The sequence below is a fragment of the Siphateles boraxobius genome, unplaced genomic scaffold (genome assembly GCF_051911475.1).
Source record: "Siphateles boraxobius isolate OS27281-9 unplaced genomic scaffold, OSU_SipBor_1 2, whole genome shotgun sequence".
NCBI classification, from domain to species: domain Eukaryota; kingdom Metazoa; phylum Chordata; class Actinopteri; order Cypriniformes; family Leuciscidae; genus Siphateles; species Siphateles boraxobius.
Genome location: NW_027508810.1, coordinates 11310942 through 11329021, shown reverse-complemented (window position 1 = coordinate 11329021; position 18080 = coordinate 11310942). Strand labels below are relative to the sequence as shown.

The following is an 18080-nucleotide window of genomic DNA, read 5'->3' as shown; positions in this document are numbered from 1 at the left end:
TAAAAGAGCTGATAACATCTACTGTTTTGAATTTAAACAGGTTGCACAAAATAAAATCCATCTCCTAACAACAAACCAATCCATCTCCATCACAATGTACTAGTCTTGAATTAGTATAATTCACCTTGCGACCTTACTATAGGGGTTAATAGAGTTTGGTTTAGGGTTAGTCAAAGGTAATTATGCATAATTTACTCATATTACTACAGTGATGAAACATGTAACAAGGGTAATGTAAAATAAAATGTTAGGATACCTATAGTGGTAGAAAATTATTGTGTAACCAGCATAGGGTAAGCCATTTTAAAAAGAAAATGGAGTAACCCTAACTACTTGATTTTCATTACTAAAAAAACAAACAAATAAATAAACCACTATATATTGTGAATTTGTGTGTGTGTTCCCCCCACCCCCCCCCCCCCCGCCCCCCCGCCCCCCCCCCTGGGATTTCATAATGATATGTGAAACAGCCAAGGCAAGTCTTGAGTCCCGGTTAATAAATACAGTACAAACCGTTCCTCGTCCCCTGCAGCTTCAGTGTTATTAACCGTGTCTCAAACCTGCTGAGCTGCCTATCTAGACAGCATTTTCGACAATCGTATGCACGTTCCGGGCCCGCTGCCCTGAAAAGCTGCAAGCAAGCAACTCGCTAGGTTTGAGTCACGGTCATTTTCTGTTTTCAAACAGGGCTGAGTTCAGAATAGATCATTGAATAGTAGAGGCATGACCGAGGCCGATATTGCAGTGAAATTCAACCCGCCCGACTATAAGAAGCTCGCGCGGCTGTACTGTATGAATGGAGGATATCACCTTCAGATCCTGGCGGACGGCACAGTGGCTGGAGCTCGAGAGGAAAACATCTACAGTGAGTAATGCTGCATGTCTGTGCCATGACTCGTTCACACACATTATTATAATAGCGTTATGATAACGTGTTTCTCTGCATGAGTTCAATAAACTGTAGTTTTATGGGTGCTAAATAAGAGGCGCAGTGTGCTGATGTAGCCTACGCTTTCAGATTCCCAACTGAATGATAATAATAAAGTACAGAAAAGAATAATAAAGTAGGCAACACACATTCATAGTATGTTAATGCCTAATTAAGAATTATCGTACAGCTAATTTCATTTAAACATGCTACTTTAAGACAATATTGTTATTGATCTTTGTCCAGAAAAAAAATATTTTTCCTTTTTTTTTTAAAACAGTAGAACAAAGTTATAGCTATATAGGTTAAATGGTCCTTAAATTGGTCATTTGATGCTTTAGAATGTTTTTTCATTAGTGTGTAATATCTGTTTGTGCATGTACAAGATCTGCAAAGTTACAAAGCTCATATTCTCCCAAACATGGATTTATTCTATCTAGAAGTAACACCGATCCAGACCTGCCTAAACACCTCGAATGAAATCAAGGTATTATTTCCTCAGACGTCCACGTCAGAGTGACACACAAAGAAGTCGAGGCTTCAGGGAATTGTAGGCTAGTGTTGTCGTGGAGACGCTGTTTGTTTGTATGTGAATGCAACGCCGATTGCTTTAGCCTTGCTAAAACGGATGACATTAAGAATCAGATGTTAATATTTATTTATAAAGCTCCCTGAGCAGTAACCCAAATGTTTACTTGTGCACAGCGCATTTTACAGAGGACAGCTTAGTACAACCAAAGTCCCTTTAAGTGTAATTCTATAGTCTTTTGTACAACGCAGGCTAAAGACTAACTGTAGGCCTAACGTTACAGTAAAACATTCTGCTCAAGTCGTGCCCTCAATGTTGGTTCCGATCGATAGGCTTTGATCGTCCGCATTTTCAGAATATGACTCGAACTGATACAACAAAACGACAACGTTATTATTAACTGTGTTTACAAATGCTTCAATCAGAAGTCTTGGAAGCTGAAATTACTTTCCGACACACGCTTGAGGTGTTTTTTTTATTTTTGGCCAATCACAATTAAAGCACTGGGTCAGCTGGCCAATCAGAGCATTCTGAGCTTTGTAGAGGGAGGGGCGTTGTCGAAATCAAATCAGCGTTTCAGACAGACTGGGAATAGAGGAGCTGCATAATGTACAGTAGGCTATGTGTAAAATCTGTTTTTGAACATTAAAGCATGTTAATCTATTCTATTACAACAAATAAACAAAATGATGAATTTTTAAAGGGTAACTAAACACCAAAACAACTTTTTTTAGTGATCTGTAAGAATGGAGCTTCATAAATGCTGTTCACTGATTCCAGTAAATTTTTTGACATTTGGGTTTAAAGTGTTTTAATTCTACAATTTATGGTGTAAAAACGTCTGAGTGCTTCCCTCTTCAGGTTGAACGGTGGCTACTGCAGTTGAATTTTCCTATTGGATGTTTGCGGTGGTACGTGACGTAGCGGTTGCAGGTGATGTAGGCAGAGAGCATTTTTTCCAGCATTTTTCAAATGTTGATAGTAGGTGGAGTCAGGCTCTGACCAGGGGTTTAGTTACCCTTTAAAATAGTATCATATGGCACGGCTAAAGTAGTTCCAGGCAGGTCTTGACCGCATGTGTCAGCCAATAACGAACCGGTGTTCTGACGATTCATGCTACCCATCGAGTTGTGCTACTTACTGGTTATGCGCATGTGCACTCAGTTTTCTTCTGCGTTACAATCGTCAGAACACCGGCGTTCTGCCGTTGAACCTAGCACTGCACTGTGTGTAAGAAATTGTTGAATAAAGTAGTTATTTTTTGGCGGTTTTGCGCACAAAAAGTATTCTCGTTGCTTCATAAATGAAGGTTGAACCACTGTAGTCAAATGGATTTTTTTTTTTTATCAATGTCTTTACTACCTTTCAGGGCCTTGAAAGCAGTAATTAAATTATTGTCCGGGACAGAAAGCTTGGATTTCATCAAAAATATCTTAATCTGTGTTCTGAAGATGAACGAAGGTCTTACAGGTTTGGATCGATATGAGGGTGTGTAATTAATAACAGAAATTACATTTTTGGGTGACCTAACCCTTTCAGTTATTTCAATGGTCCTTAGCCTAGCATAACAGCAAAAGAACCTAAACTCACAACGACACGGACCGTTGAAATAAATATAGTAAACAATATGATAACAAATTATTTCTATGTTTTTGACAAAAAAATTTTTATTACGCTATATAACATTACTTCAAATTCCCTCATAACACAAAATATGAAATAAAAAATATGGGAGTATGAGTGTGTCCTCTAAATGAGAGGCACCAGAGGGATATGCATACTGTATACCATAAATAATGCCACATTTCAGTGGTTCATGTATGTCAAAAAGACATCTCTATTTTACATAATCAATGTACATAAACCTGTAATCTGAATTCTGAAATAAAAAAAAATGGAGCATGCAATAAATAAAAGCAATAAAACATGGTTCTAGTCTTGTTAATTACCTGACTTCATCCTCGAAAACATCTTCTGCTTCTTGCATCATGGGATGCTGGTACAGTATGTGGGACACTGTTCTGGAATCTGCCATTGTTCTGTATCACTTTCAATAATCCTCCCACATGTTTCTCTGTGTGTGTGTGTGTGTGTGGTTTTAAAGGCATACTGCGCATAAAAGCAACAAGTCCAGGAGTGGTGGTCATTGAAGGAACAGAGGCAGGACTTTACCTCTCTATGAATGAAGACGGCAAACTGTATGCTTCAGTAAGTATAAAGAAACCTTTCTGATACAAAGAGATGCATCAGCATTGACATGACTATTATGTGTGCTTTTCTGTCTCTGCAGTCATTAGTAATGGATGAAAGTTTTTTCTTGGAGAGGATGGAGGAAAACCACTACAACACATATCAGTCTCAAAAGTATGGTGAAAACTGGTATGTCGGAATAAAAAAGAATGGAAAAATGAAACGTGGCCCAAGGACACACATTGGGCAGAAAGCTATTTTCTTTCTCCCACGACAGGTGGCCCAGGCACAGGACTGAGGCCTGAAACCTGATAATGTAATCACACAGCTTAACCATAATCCACTGTCAAGTCACAGGCTTACTCTACTAACTACACATAAACCGCTTCTAACTCGCTATGGCAGAAAAGGTGCGTTCACGCCATTTTGAAATTACCGTAATTATGAGATTTCCGTTTGTAAAAAGTGTTCGCTTCCTCGTAATTACAGCTTGTAAAATGAGTTTCCTGAGAGCTCCTACTTGCACCGTGACCGCTGCAGATTTATTTAGCTGTTGATAGTGTTGAAACCACAGATAGTAAAAGGTTGAAATGCATAATTCCCAGTCCGATGATGTGAACAGCTCTGAGTAGAACGTCGTGTGTTGCCCGCTCAAGATTACGGTAATTACGATATGGCGTGAAAGCAGCATAATATAAAATATATGCAAACAGAAGTTTACTAACTCTAGGATGTAAACATGTTAAAATTCACAAATATGCACTGAAAAAACAACAACATAAAACTACTGTAATAGTAACTTATTTTTATTTTGTATTTGTGAAGTGATTCTTTAGTTAGGGCAATCTCAATTTTGCCATTTCATGTTTTATCTTATTCGTATATACTCGTGTCTGATTGTATTTTTATGTTTTCTTTTTTTGAACAACAGAGTAATAGCACGATTATAGTGCTGTGACATTGAACTTCTGGATCATGTTAAACACAATAAATCTGTGAGCTGTGCCTAGTCATGGAAATATATATTTATTTATCTAGTAGTTATAACTGTTAATTAATGAATGGTGAACATTACTACAGTTAGATACAATACTGTAAAATTGCTGCCTTAAACATCCAAGTTGATTTTGCTTCAAAACTTAAGTCATTTCAACTTAAATTGCATTAAACTGACTTAAAAAATAATGAAATCTTGTTGACTAATAAAACCTATTTTGATAAGTTAAAACATGTTGTCAAATCTTGATTTGTTTTTACAGTGACACCTAAAGAACGGATTATAGTTGATCGTAACTAACACGCATAATAGATTTATATTTATTTGATTTATATATAAAATATAATAAATTTATATGTAAAAGTCTGCAATTCATCTTCAGCCGAGGATGTCAAAATTATGACACTGCGGCAATGATAGTGTTTAAAGAGTATGTGAGAAATAACAAAGCATGAAGCATTATTTAGATAAAAAAATAAAATAATACTTCTATTCAGCTAGGACGCATTCAATTGATCAAAGGAGACGGAGACAGTAATAACAAAAGATATCTATTTCAAATAAATGTTCTTTTGAACTCTATTCTTCAAAATAATCCTGAAAAATGTATATAGAATGATTTCTGAAGGATCATGACACTGAAGACTGTAATGATGCTATAAACTCAGCTTTGCATCACACGAATAAATTATATTTTTAAATATATTCAAATAGAAAACTATGGAAGCTTGTTTCCACCAAGGAATACAAAAAGTAACTGCGACTGTCCCTTTTTTAAAATTCTTAAATTATCTTTTTCCTCACAATTGCAAGCTTATATCCAATAGTTGCAAGAAAGACAGAATTGTAAGTTATAAACAGGGTCCCCACGGGTCCTTGAAAGTTTGTGAATCTGAAAAAAAATAATAATAATTCAAGGCCCTGGAAAGTTTTTGAAAATAAACATACATAGATACAGGTCCTTGAAAGTGCTTGAATTTATTTTGTGCAAGAAGTTTTTGGAAAAAAAATCCATATTATTTGTATTTTATAGCTTATTTGTTTATAGCTTATTTGTATTTTACTAGCTTGCTTGATTTAAGTTAGTTACGCGTTACGTTAAGCGTTTCCCGCATGAGGTACTTTGTGTTGTACGTTGCCATGACGTTCACGTACACACAAAACTACTACGATGGAGACACAACAAATGTGTCCCCACATTAAGTCCTTGAATTTGAGGGTATTAGACCTGGAAAGTCCTTGAATTTAAAGTTAACCAATGTGTGGAAACCCTGTATAAACCCCCAATTACGAGAACATCTTAGAATTGAGGCATAAACTCACAATTGTGAGAAAAAAGTAATAATTGTGAGATAAAAAGTTGCAGCTACCTTTATTTATTCCATGGCGGCAAAAAGCTTCCATAGATAACAGTTCTTTTAAATTGTAATATTCCACAATATTACTGTTTTTACTGTATTTTTGATCATATAAATGCAGCCTTGCTGAGCATAAGAGACTAAAACATTCAAAACTGGTGATGGTATAGTGTACATAACTGATAAATGCACCAAGTGATCTGCGTTGCCATAGATGTTACATTTATTAAAAGTTACAGGTGTAAAACATACAAATCACAAATAACATATTGTGAAGCACTATCTCATACTGAAGTCTTCAATGAAAACAAAGATCAATGAATCAACTACTGCTACATTTGGCATCATAAAACATTCTATTATTCACACCAGATCACTGATTGATTAAGCGCATTACATAATCAGGTGTGCTTGAATGCTGAATTAGTTTGCCGTTTATATGGAACTGCTGTGAATCTAGGCTTAGCTTTTATTTAATGAGTATTTTGGTCCTATTTGTGACAGTAATTTTAAACGGGCTTACATAATCACGAATAAACTTTGCCCTAATATGCTCTTGGCTTTACAAGGACCCGGCAGTTCCTCTGTGTTGTTCTGTTTATATCTTAAAAGTGCATCTTTATAACGTTTAATATCACTCTTCTCGTATACTGTATATACATACTCTTTCTAGTTCACAAAAGAAAGTTCAGTTACTAGATTTACTCACAAAGTAAAATTACAACACCCCCTCCCCCTCAATTAAAAGAAAACCCACAGAAACAAACAGTGACTGGGAATTTGACAAAAACAGATTCTCTGATGGCATGACTGCTAATTGGAACTTGAAATGCCAAATACATGCAAATGTAAGCAAGTTCAAACTCCATAATGAATGCATACTGTACGTCTACACTTTAACTAAGCACTGATAAACGGTTGAATCCTTTAGTAAAAAATGCCAATGTAATTAGTTGCATTGTGCTAACAACTGAGAAATGCAAGGGCGCCTGAAGCAGATGTACTCTTCTTTGTTGTCCTGAAGATTCAAAAAAGCTGTGGGTGGCTCTCTGACTTTGCCGTTTTGTTCATTTCGCAATTATCCTGAGATTTTTTTTAATCTATTCCCAAAAATCAGAAAGAGAAGATAATTTACTTTCATGTTAATATCATATCCACAATCATTTAGGTAACAGAAAGGTTGTCTTTTAATTTGGTTTCCCCCTAATGCAATGCTTACACATAAACCCATCTAAAAGCCAGTAAATAGTTTCTTACGATTTATCTAATAGATAAAAAGAACGCGGGTTCGAGGAAGAGTGGACATGGAATGATCTGCCATGTTGCGAACTCTGGAGTAGTTAACAAATCCCCGGAAGAACAGCAGGAATCCTGGGTGTATTCAAAATAACATATTAGTTGTAAGGATGAATTCAATTTTATATTCATTTCTATACACTAATGTGTAAATGTACACTCACCTACAACAAGGAAAACCCACCACAGCCAGTACTGGCCATCAAAATATCCAGGGAAGTAGGTAGAAAACTGTTTAATCACAGAGAGAAAAGGTTGAGTGCTCATCCTCTGTTACATTGCAATAAAAACACTAATACAACAAACAAACAGCTTTAAATATTAATCCACTGCCACGATTTATGATGATGGTAACACTTTACATCAAGGATACATTTGTTAACACTATAGAGTTAACATAAACTAACAATGAAAAATACTTCTGTTTATCTCAACATTCACTGTTAACAAAAAAAATTGTCTTGATTTTGTTTTTGGGGTCTAATAGAATAGGTCTTCATGCTTGAATGTTAAAAAAACCAAAAACATTATTTTTCACATTGTTGCAGCACCTCTCTTCCCAGTCTGTCAGTAACACTCGGTTTAGTTCGGGGGTGGAAACTGAACAGGCTTAATGCTAATAAATGAACAAACAGAAACACTATATTGATCGCATCTGCTCGTCTGAGAAAGTGTTCACAGCAGCACAAACTGACGGCGATACCGATGGATTTTTAAGATAAGCAGCTAACCTAGCTAGTTCTATTTATATTTGTTGGCATTATATTTGATATCTAAATGTTAGTGAGGAAAAAAAACAAAAAAACATTTAGTTATCAATCTGCTTATCCAATGTTTTACGCTTATCTTTGCTCGCTCCTTTTAAGGTATCTGGAGTAAAACAGCTCTATATTTAATGAAGCACATACAAAAGACTGGAAGCGATGCTACCTGTTTTACTGCGTTTAACCCCAATTAAACAAAGTCCTTCAGGCTTATTTGGAAACTACAGGTATTTGTGTTGGAGCAGGGTTGGGACTAAACTCAGAGTTCAGCTCTAAACCAGGGGTGCGAAGCTCAATGTGCTCTGATTGGTTGGCTGGACCAGTGTGTTGTGATTGGTCAACCACTTTGAGCACGTTTCAGAAATGTCACGTCCCTTACCATAACGGTGTGTTATAACACACTACTAACGCAACTCAACCAGGCCTCGCCACCTTTATTTTGCATGTGCGGAGGAATTATTTAAATAAGGAATATTGTGACCTGTTCGTTCCCGGAAGTGCTTTGCAACTTTGCAGAGCTTTTTCATGCTCAAACAGCAGTATTTCACATAATAATAGCTCCTCTTTAACAGTTAATGCACTGTGCACTAACATGCACATGGACATTTTTATTCACTAACATGACACGATATAAAATACATAAACACAATAAAAAAATTTTTAGTAACTAATGTTACCAAACGAGACCGTATTGTAAAGTGTTACCATTATGATGTAATGAAAATGTAAGATTTATATGATATAGGCCTGGTTTCACAGACAGGGCTTAGATTAAGCCAGTATTAGGCCTTAGTTCAATTAGGACATTTAAGTAGCTTTTATAAACATGTATTAGAAAAAAAATATTAGTGGTGTGTATCTTGTGGCAAAACAATGGCACTGACATATTTTAAGATATGTCAGCGCAAGTTGCTTTCAGTTAAAACAGCTCAAACATGCATTTTAGTCTGGGACTAGCTTAAGCCTTGTCTGTGGAACCGGCCAATAGTATCCTGTCATACCCTGACAATCAGGACCCATTTGACCAGGGACAGTCCAAACCCAGAGATGGCTCCGTAGCGCCCGGCCGCAGACGTGGTCAGACAGAAGGACAGGAAGAAGCCAATCCAGTTGAAGAGGAATGCCACTGATGGGGCAAAGAAATGAACAGCTATTAATGTATCTGCTGCGCTTCTGTGTCCAAATGTCAAGCAATTATTCATCCATTTCACACTATCAAAGTGTATCTCAGCCCTATTCGGACGGTAATTGTTTCTCATGAGGACGTCTGTAAATAATCAATGAGGAGCCATGCAGATTTAAACTCGGATGGCAATTTAATTCATAGTAGAAGAGTGAGCTCTGTGCTGTGTAGCAGGGCTGCCAACTTTTGAGTATAGTTTGGAGTGAGAATTATGGAGGGGGAGGGGGGGGGGGTGTAAAAAACAAACCTGCATCACAATAAGTGTATTGTGATTGTCAAAACATTTGTAACTAAACAGAATTTTAAGTTAAGTGACAACATGTCACACTGTTTACATGGTATAACTGGTAGCCTACTGTTTTTATTATTGCTTGAAACAGATTTCACTATTTCAATTTAATTCTTGTGATTTGATTCCAATCTTGATTCAATATCGATTCATTTGGATAAATAGTAGGTACAGTAGATACATGTTAATTTTTCTCAAGAAAATATTATGCGTTAAAGATAGAAGTAAAAATATAATAAATATATAGTGCACATATTTAGCAAAATGCTCCTCTCTATAGCTATTTTTTCTAGCCAACTAACGTGCTATGGTCATTAAATGGCTTTCCTGAGGTAAATGTAACGTTATGTGACATATTGTGCTCCAGCTCTTTCCGCGGTTGAAAAACACTGATTGATCGATATTATGCATGAGGCATATACATTTCGGTAAGTTGTACTGTATCTTTCAACATACCTATTTGTGTTTATTTACTATTAACTAGTAGTACAGAGTAAGAGATGATCGGTTCATGTGCCGCTTGAATTTCGTATTAAAATTGACAGAATCTGAGAGCTGAGAATTTATTTCATATCTATAGTAACCTGCTCTGTCTTGTTTGTCGGTGTCAGTGTCGTCTTTGCTTGGCGATTTTTCTCTATGTGAGAAAAAATATGTGTAAGGAGAGAGTGTGTGAAAAGTGTCGAATGGGTCAGAGTTGGCAGCCCTTTGTGTAGTTATACGCATTATGAATATCTATATCGGCAATAGACTTCAGCAGATGAAAGACAAGGAAATTAGTTAACACACAAGTTACTATAGTTTAAAAAACATGTAATACAACCAGAGGCTGTGCAATGTTGTGGAGTCGTAAAAAACGGATTGATTTTTACTGTGAGTGACACCAGAATATGAAATGTTGACCGTTCCAAGATGGCGGATGCATCAACGTGTCTAGAGCGGTCTAATGTGCCATCTACGTATACATATCTACAGCGAGTATTGTGCACTCTTACTGAAAAACGTAAGCATGAATATCCCATCATTGCCAACTCGCAGTTGATCCGTATCGTCAAAGCTCTCCCTGGCGATGAAGTCCTCATCCTGTAGTGGATTTACAAGTAAAGATGTGTCAAAAGTGTTTTGTTTTTTTAATTTTTACCTGTAATAACCCTTAAAATAATCACAAACCCGCTCGGTGACTAGTGGAACAGTGGACTCTGCTTTGCTCCTCTCAGCCTCGTCGTATGATGGGAGTGATGTGGCAACATTGTATGAGGGGGGTTTAGGGAACGCGTCATCCTCTTTGTACTCAAAAAAAGCTACAAGAAACAATTGAATCAGACAGAGTAGAAGGTTATGAATAACGACACTGGAGTTATTTCTGGCTCGTCAGGACAGGCAGTGGCTACATTTACACACTTCTGTTACCTGCGTTGCTTGCTGCAATGCTGCTGTACGGTGGAGGTACATCAGCGGCCTGTTGAAACACCTCCCCTGACTCCTCCTCATTATTCAACTACAGAACAAATGAACAACAAGCTGGTGATGTTTGGAAAGGATATTATATTATATCAACATTCATTTTAATATAATATAAATGTAGCATTTTAATACCAAACAAACAATAATATTAATAATGAAATTATATATAAATATATTAGGGATGTGGGGACAAAAAAAATCAGGACAAAAATGCCTCTGTATGATTTTCTCATCTCATATTTAAATCATTTGATATAGTTCAGCAATATTACACGAGTAACGGTGTAATATCATACGAGTGCCGTTTTTGTCCCGAATAGCACGATTCCAAATATGATTTTGATTTTATACAACAGTTCAATAAATAAGAAGTTAATATTGGGTTATATTTATATTTCATTCAAAAATATCCCCTGTAAAGCCACAGCAGAACTGTCGTGCATCTCCGAGCAACACACAGCAGTGTTTCGTTTCTAAATGAATCCGTGTTTTGAACGAATTAATCAGGTGAACCAATAATTTAATGGCCCATTCAGACATTTACTACATTCCTGTATGAATCAGCCGTTTGAACAAATCGAATGAATGACACATGACGTTCTATTCAGAGCTGTCCACATCCTCGGACTGGGAATTATGTGTTTCTATGGCAACACACTTAACACCTAAATGAATCTGCAGCAAGTACAAGTACAAGTAAGAGCTCTCAGAAAATGTCCATCTTACAACCCTCTACACACACCTTGCCAATAGAATCGCCATTGGCTAGTATTTTTTTATTTTTGTTTACTCGCCAGACTGAATATTATATATATATATATATATATATATGCTTTCACCAAATCAGCTCATGTTTTTAAATATCTGAACATACACCCTTTAACATCAGTCAATCAATCATTATATTATGATAATCAAGCACTATTTCAATGATAGAACTTTAGTAATTAGAAGTAAAACTTGGTAACCATGTATGAATGCATATTTGTCATTTTAACTCAACTAAGGACTGGTGATGCTTAAGATATTGTTGGTCATTCAGTTACTGTAAAAAAAAAAGATGATAGTAATAGATAATATAAATTATTTTTCAAAGATAATACTAGGCTACTACTACGAATTCTACTACTAATAACAATATACAACACACTAAGGATTGATTAGCTGCTGGGTTCATGCATATTAATCACGTTGTCAGAGTTCGCTCGAACTGATGTGCTGAAATCAAAATCGGGATGAGCCCCAGCCAATGAGATTGCAGTTTGCGCATTAGTCCCGCCCACTACCGGAGAAACCGACATATCTTCCGCTTGTTCTTAAAAGCTGAATAATTCCAAATGAACTCCGTTATTTTGACAGGAGAATAGAGAACCTAAGTCCCGCTCCGGCTCACGGGACCTTATTTCGGAAAAAATATGTATGGTAGTCAATGGCGAGAGACAACTTATCTTTTTATTCCATCTGAACTGTGCCCTGAATTACACATTTAATGTTTGTCAATTCAAAATATAATGATGAAAGTCAAGAAAGTCACAGTTTGTCATAAAACAGAAGAGTAACATTTAGTTTTATGTGAAAATCGCTCAATGAACCACATCTCTTGTCTCGCACTATGTACTCGTATGTGTGCAGTCTGGTACAAAACACACAGGCATGACGGCGTAACGTTACGATTATAGCGTTAGACTACTGAAGCTAACTTCTGTCATTTTTTCTATAAAGTTAGCTTCATTCATTGAGAGAAAAGGTATGACGTCACATGCACGCCTTTTGGGTTTGTAGTCTTTGTAATTACGTATTTTCACAGTCTTACGCCGATTTCACACTGCAAGCGTTAGCAGAGCGTAAGCAGCGCAGGAGCAGTGCGTACAGTGAGCGGAAGCAGGACACGCGCGTTTTGCTTTCACACTGGCAGCGTTTGACGCGCAGAGTAGCCTACTGAGTAAGTTGGCATTGCTTTATTTCGTTTTCAAATACATTTAAGAAAAAAGACTTTTCAACAAGCTTATTTTATTAATAAATGTATTATATAACGTTTGGTTCATCTTTGTTTTTGTAGTTTGGGCAACAAGTTTGTTTTTGGACATTTGTTTTCTTTTTTAATTGATGAAGGACATTTGATTGACTGTTTAAAACACAATATATATCATCAATGCGATTTTTTGGGTAAAGCTGCTGTGTATTTTGGCCATGATCAATGCATTGTCACTTTAATTCAGCGTAAGCGGCGCGGCAAAAATAGACGGGGCGCCGAAACTATCGCGGCACTGCTGCTCCTGCTCTGCTCCTGTTACGCCCTGCGCGCCGCCTCTGCGTACGGTGTGAATGCTCTAATCTGTTAACCTGGGCGCCGAAAAAAATACACGCTGCTTACGCTTAGCTAACGCGCGTAGTGTGAAACCGGCGTTATACCTCAACAGTTTTACATCAAACTGATTTCTTTCTTGACTTTAAAATGTATCTTTTAAATTGACAAACATCATATGTGTAATTCAGGGCACAATTCAAACGGGATCCAAATATTTGTTGTCTCTTGCCATTGACTACCATACAATATTTTTCCAAAATAAGCTCCCATGGTGGTCCACCGAAAGGGGAGGGACTTAGGCTCTCTACACAACAAAGAATATCGTTTACATGTAGCGCGTCGATTCTGCGTGGTATAAGACTCTCGCTCTCTTTCTCTTTGCGTGTGACACAATAATGACTTTAAGTTTCTTTTGGGGGTAATTTTTCAGCCAAATTTGACATGCGATTCAGGTCTTAAAGTGACAGCAGCCTAAAAACCTGCTGCTGTCTGACATTAAAGGACAAGTTCGGTATTTTACACTTTAAGCCCTGTTTTAAGGTCGTTTCTGATGAAATAGAACAGTTAAGATTGAAATTTGGACACATGCTGCTGTCCCGAGAATTTTAGGTTTCTGTGGTAGCACCCCCGCACCTACACAATGGTTTCATAGGGGCACTGGAACAATCATTAATAAAATGCATTAAACTTTAGTTTACAAAGACGTTTAACTCCCCGAGTGGTCTGGGGTGTTCACTGATATGCTCACACAAAAATCGCTGCAAATGATGCTTTCCAACAGGTTTTATCCTAGTTTTTGTCCAACTCCATTGACTTAAGTCAGGACAAAAACTAGGATAAAACCGGTTGGAAAGCATCATTTGCAGCGATTTTTGTGTGAGCATATCAGTGAACACCCCAGACCACTCGGTGAGTTTGACGTCTTTGTAAACTAAAGTTTAATGCATTTTATTAATGATTGTTCCAGTGCCCCTTTGTTCCAGTACAAAGACGTCGAGTTTGACGTCTTTGTAAACTAAAGTTTAATGCGTTTTATGAATGATTGTTCCACTGCCCCTATGAAACCATTGTGGAGGTGGGGGGGATTGCTAACACAGAAACCAAAAATTCTCGGGACAGCAGCATGTGTCCAAATTTCAATCTTAACCATTCTATTTCATCAGAAACAATCTTAAAACAGGACTTTAAAGTGCAAATTGCAGGTTAAATTTTTCACGAAGATAATGCAATGTGCTTATTAAACAAAGATAAGAACCACCCACCATTGTTTTTTGTGTTTTTTATACCAAAATGGCGAATATAATATGAAAAGTTGGTACGTTTTACAGTGGTTTTAAGCACGCCCCCTCCCTTCCACTAGGCTGGGCGTGACGTCATAACAGGGACTCCAAGCCTAGAGTTACCGTTAGTCTAACGGCAAGTAACAAAAATGGTGAACTATTGTGTTTTTGCGGGATGTACAAATACTTCTAATACGGGAGAGAGGCTCCACAAGTTCCCCAAGGACAAACGGCTGATTCGTGCCTGGGTGAAGTTTGTGGCTACGAAGTGAGCTGATTTTAGTAGAAACGTTTTTTAGATTCAGAAGCGATTAATTAAATTACTGAATTGTAAACATACTCGTGTGTGCTGGCTTCAAGAGGACCGTGATCCTGCCTGAAATGAGAGTAAGCTATGCGCAAAACAAACGGGTTCAGGCAGCATGCGTCAAAACCAGGATGCTGCGTAAGGCACGTCAGATTTGCCGGTCCCGGGTCGAGCTGCCCCACTAAACTCCAAAACGCGTTCACCTCACGACAGCACATACAGTACTCTCCACTGCTGATTCCATTGGGTGGCATAGCCCACACAAACACCTGTCAAACACAGCGATAGGGACATCGGATCTATTTTTTTCTTTCTGACAATGAGCATTGTTAATTAGTTGCGTTTTAGCACAGGCAATATCGCGTTCTGTCAACAGATGCCAGCAAAAGCGCCATTGTGCCTGTGCAGTGTGTGTATCTCTACAGCTCTGATTAGGACCACTAACACCATGTAAGTAAATAATGTCTTCAGTTGTTGTCCCTTCTTGCTATTCTACATGACGGCAAGATTTTGAAAAGACTTTAGCTTGTTTCCTAATGTTATCCGGGCTAGCACCAGGCTAACCTAGGCTAGCTCTAGCTACTCACCAGGAAACCTGGCCAACCCTCCACTAATTTTCCTCACACCAAGCATTAATAACTCTTTGAGGGCCATGATTTCTGACAATTTCCTCCCCTCTCTCACGCCTGACTGGTTCAAAATTGTAGGGCTGTGGTCCATCAAGAATTTGATGGTTTCCCACCTCTTCAGTCTCCCAGTCGTTCTCCATAGTCAAACCGCAAACAGAAGGAATCTAGCAGAGTACGGGTTGCTACTCCCTGTTATGACGTCATCACCCAGTTACGGTAAAAAACATGCTACCTTTGAAGAAACCCCAATAAATGTTATTTTAACGCATTTTAAGACACACATTTTTAAATATATATATATTGAGCACTTTAATTAACACATTAATTGATTGTGGTGGTTAACCTGCAATTTACACTTTAAGTGTAAAATACCGAACTTGTCCTTTAAGGATAATCAAACAGCGCTGATGTGGAAACTAGGAGAAACATTGTGCATGAACAAGTTAAAGAAGACTTTTCAATCCACAAATCACTAATATTCACCATGGATAGAGTTGTCAAAAGTACCAACTTCGTTACCAAGTCAATACACACACTTAAAAAATGTGACGCTTTGAGCGCTGTTGAGTGGATTAATTACAGAAAAATGTGCGATTGATTATTTTTCTAAATCGATTGACAGCACTGATATATATATATATATATATATATATATATATATATATATATATATATAAATTCTGTTTTTTAGTTTTTATAAAATTACATAAAAAGATTGATATATAATTCATTGTCTATCTCAAAACATATTTTTATATATTTACAAGGAGATTTTTCCACAAAGGTTCTCTCACCAGCTGTAAGTTATACAAATATTTTCCTCCAGTTTTGTATGTTTTTGTGGTCCCGGTGTTGTTGATCTCTATTATTATATTTTAACATTTAATATTTTATACGTCATACTTTTTATATTATACGAGTCATATAATAGAAAAATAGGTAAAATATGAAAATAAATATGTTACCAAATTATTTAGATTTAATAAATAGGGTCACCTCGGTCTTTTGTAAGTCATGAACTTTAACACTATTGTAACATGAAATTAAAATATAGCTGCACGCTACAACACTTGATCAGAATGACAACCTTAAAGATTGGTAATTCGCGATAAAGTACAGGCTATATTGTATGAATATTCTATAATTAACGTTAATCATCTAAAACTTCTCGTTTTCCGGTTTGTTGTTTGAAACGAAGGCCGCTGAAGGAGCGGCTAACCAGCTAATTAGTCGAACTGGGATTAACATCTGTCTTCGGAAAAAAATACAATTCAGAGTCTGAGAAATAGTTGTCAAAACCGATTCGACTAGATATACATTCATAAAACCATCAACCTAAGTTACAGACAAAGAAAAAATCGCTCTAAAAACCAAACAAATTATCTTGATCATGTATTAACGTTACCTGCTGATATCCACTCCTCTGAGCTGTCATTCTTCTGCGTCGATCTGTTCACCTAATCAGTCATACAGTAGCAAAGATTACTAGTTTAACGTACCTTTTACTTAATATAACAATTTTACTGTTCCTTGATTTAAATATGTTCGTATGAATCCAGATAGACAGCACTAGGCTAATCTATTGCCCAAACAATGGCGACTGCTCATGCTCAGTGGGTTTCGTGTCAGCCTCTCCTGTCTCTGTCTCAAAACCTGGTCTGCTGCCTACCTAGACACCATTCAGTCATAGACGGGCTTCGAGCAGACTCAGCTCAGCTGCCTAAGTAGGCAGCTCATTATGTTTTATATACAGTCCATGCCATGGGTGTATTTATGTCAGTACAAAGATTATTCTTATATAACCAATTAAGAGTTTCCAAAAGTGAGTTTGCCAAACTACTGAACTAAAAGGTACACCTTTGAACGTTTATACGCTCTTGTCTTTAGAATGGCTTAAAGGGAGACAATAACATTATTCCTAAATACAACACAGATAGATGAGCCTGTCGTTGTCTACTATAGTCAGTGCCAAACAGTAATAAACACTCTGTTTCGACAAGTAATCTTTTGTGTCCTCTAATATTTGTCTCTGGAGGGTGCATCTGATTTCCCAACCATTGTGAATCACTTATTTTTGCTCAGTTATTATTTTTATTTTTTTGCGATACAATATAAATAGCGGATATAAGTCGTATTAAAATTTGAAATGTAGCAATATGAAATTTCGTACTCAAATTTTGTATCAAGTACTAAAAATGACTAAAACTAACAGTCTAACAGTAGTTTTAAAGCTGCAGTCCAATTTAATCAGCCCGATTTACTGCAATGCTTTTTTCCCCTTAGTTGGTCAGAACAAAAGTGGATGTTCAGATTTTCCGAGGAAAATTCTTATGTTGGTCATACTTGCAAAAAGTAGAATCTGTGATTCCGGATGACAGTATCCACACCGTCGCGGTGACTGACTGGCACATTTCAAACCATACCTGTCAAGTTTTGGATTTGAAAATAAGGGAAATTTTCCGGCGCCCACCGCGAGCAGTCCCACCACCCCAGCAAGCACCAGTAACGTTATCCCTTACATTTTAAGACAAGTGCTATAGTTCATTTAACATTGCTTG

The 18080-nt window shown here is 37.0% G+C and overlaps 2 protein-coding genes across 3 annotated transcripts; one reads left to right on the top strand and one right to left on the bottom strand.

Annotated features, from left to right (window-relative positions):
• Positions 1 to 484: 484 nt before the first annotated feature.
• fgf1a (fibroblast growth factor 1a) lies at positions 485 to 4875 on the top strand. Its single transcript, XM_077235862.1, has 3 exons — positions 485 to 865; positions 3562 to 3665; positions 3748 to 4875. Exons 1-3 carry the CDS (start codon positions 724 to 726, stop codon positions 3943 to 3945), a joined length of 444 nt encoding a protein of 147 aa, XP_077091977.1. The 5' UTR covers positions 485 to 723; the 3' UTR covers positions 3946 to 4875.
• Positions 4876 to 6203: 1328 nt separating this feature from the next.
• On the bottom strand, positions 6204 to 17182 carry ndfip1 (Nedd4 family interacting protein 1). 2 transcript variants are annotated; one of them, XM_077235861.1, is made up of 8 exons: positions 16928 to 17182; positions 10945 to 11032; positions 10705 to 10835; positions 10530 to 10617; positions 9064 to 9188; positions 7463 to 7529; positions 7260 to 7373; positions 6204 to 7102 (listed from the first exon to the last, which is right to left on the bottom strand). In XM_077235861.1, the coding sequence occupies exons 1-7, from the start codon at positions 16955 to 16957 to the stop codon at positions 7267 to 7269; spliced, it is 636 nt and encodes a 211-aa protein (XP_077091976.1). In that variant the 5' UTR covers positions 16958 to 17182; the 3' UTR covers positions 6204 to 7102; positions 7260 to 7266. The 2 variants fall into 2 exon arrangements, with proteins under 2 accessions (XP_077091976.1, XP_077091975.1); XM_077235860.1 differs by having other exon boundaries at positions 6882 to 7085.
• Between the last annotated feature and the right edge of the window lie 898 nt (positions 17183 to 18080).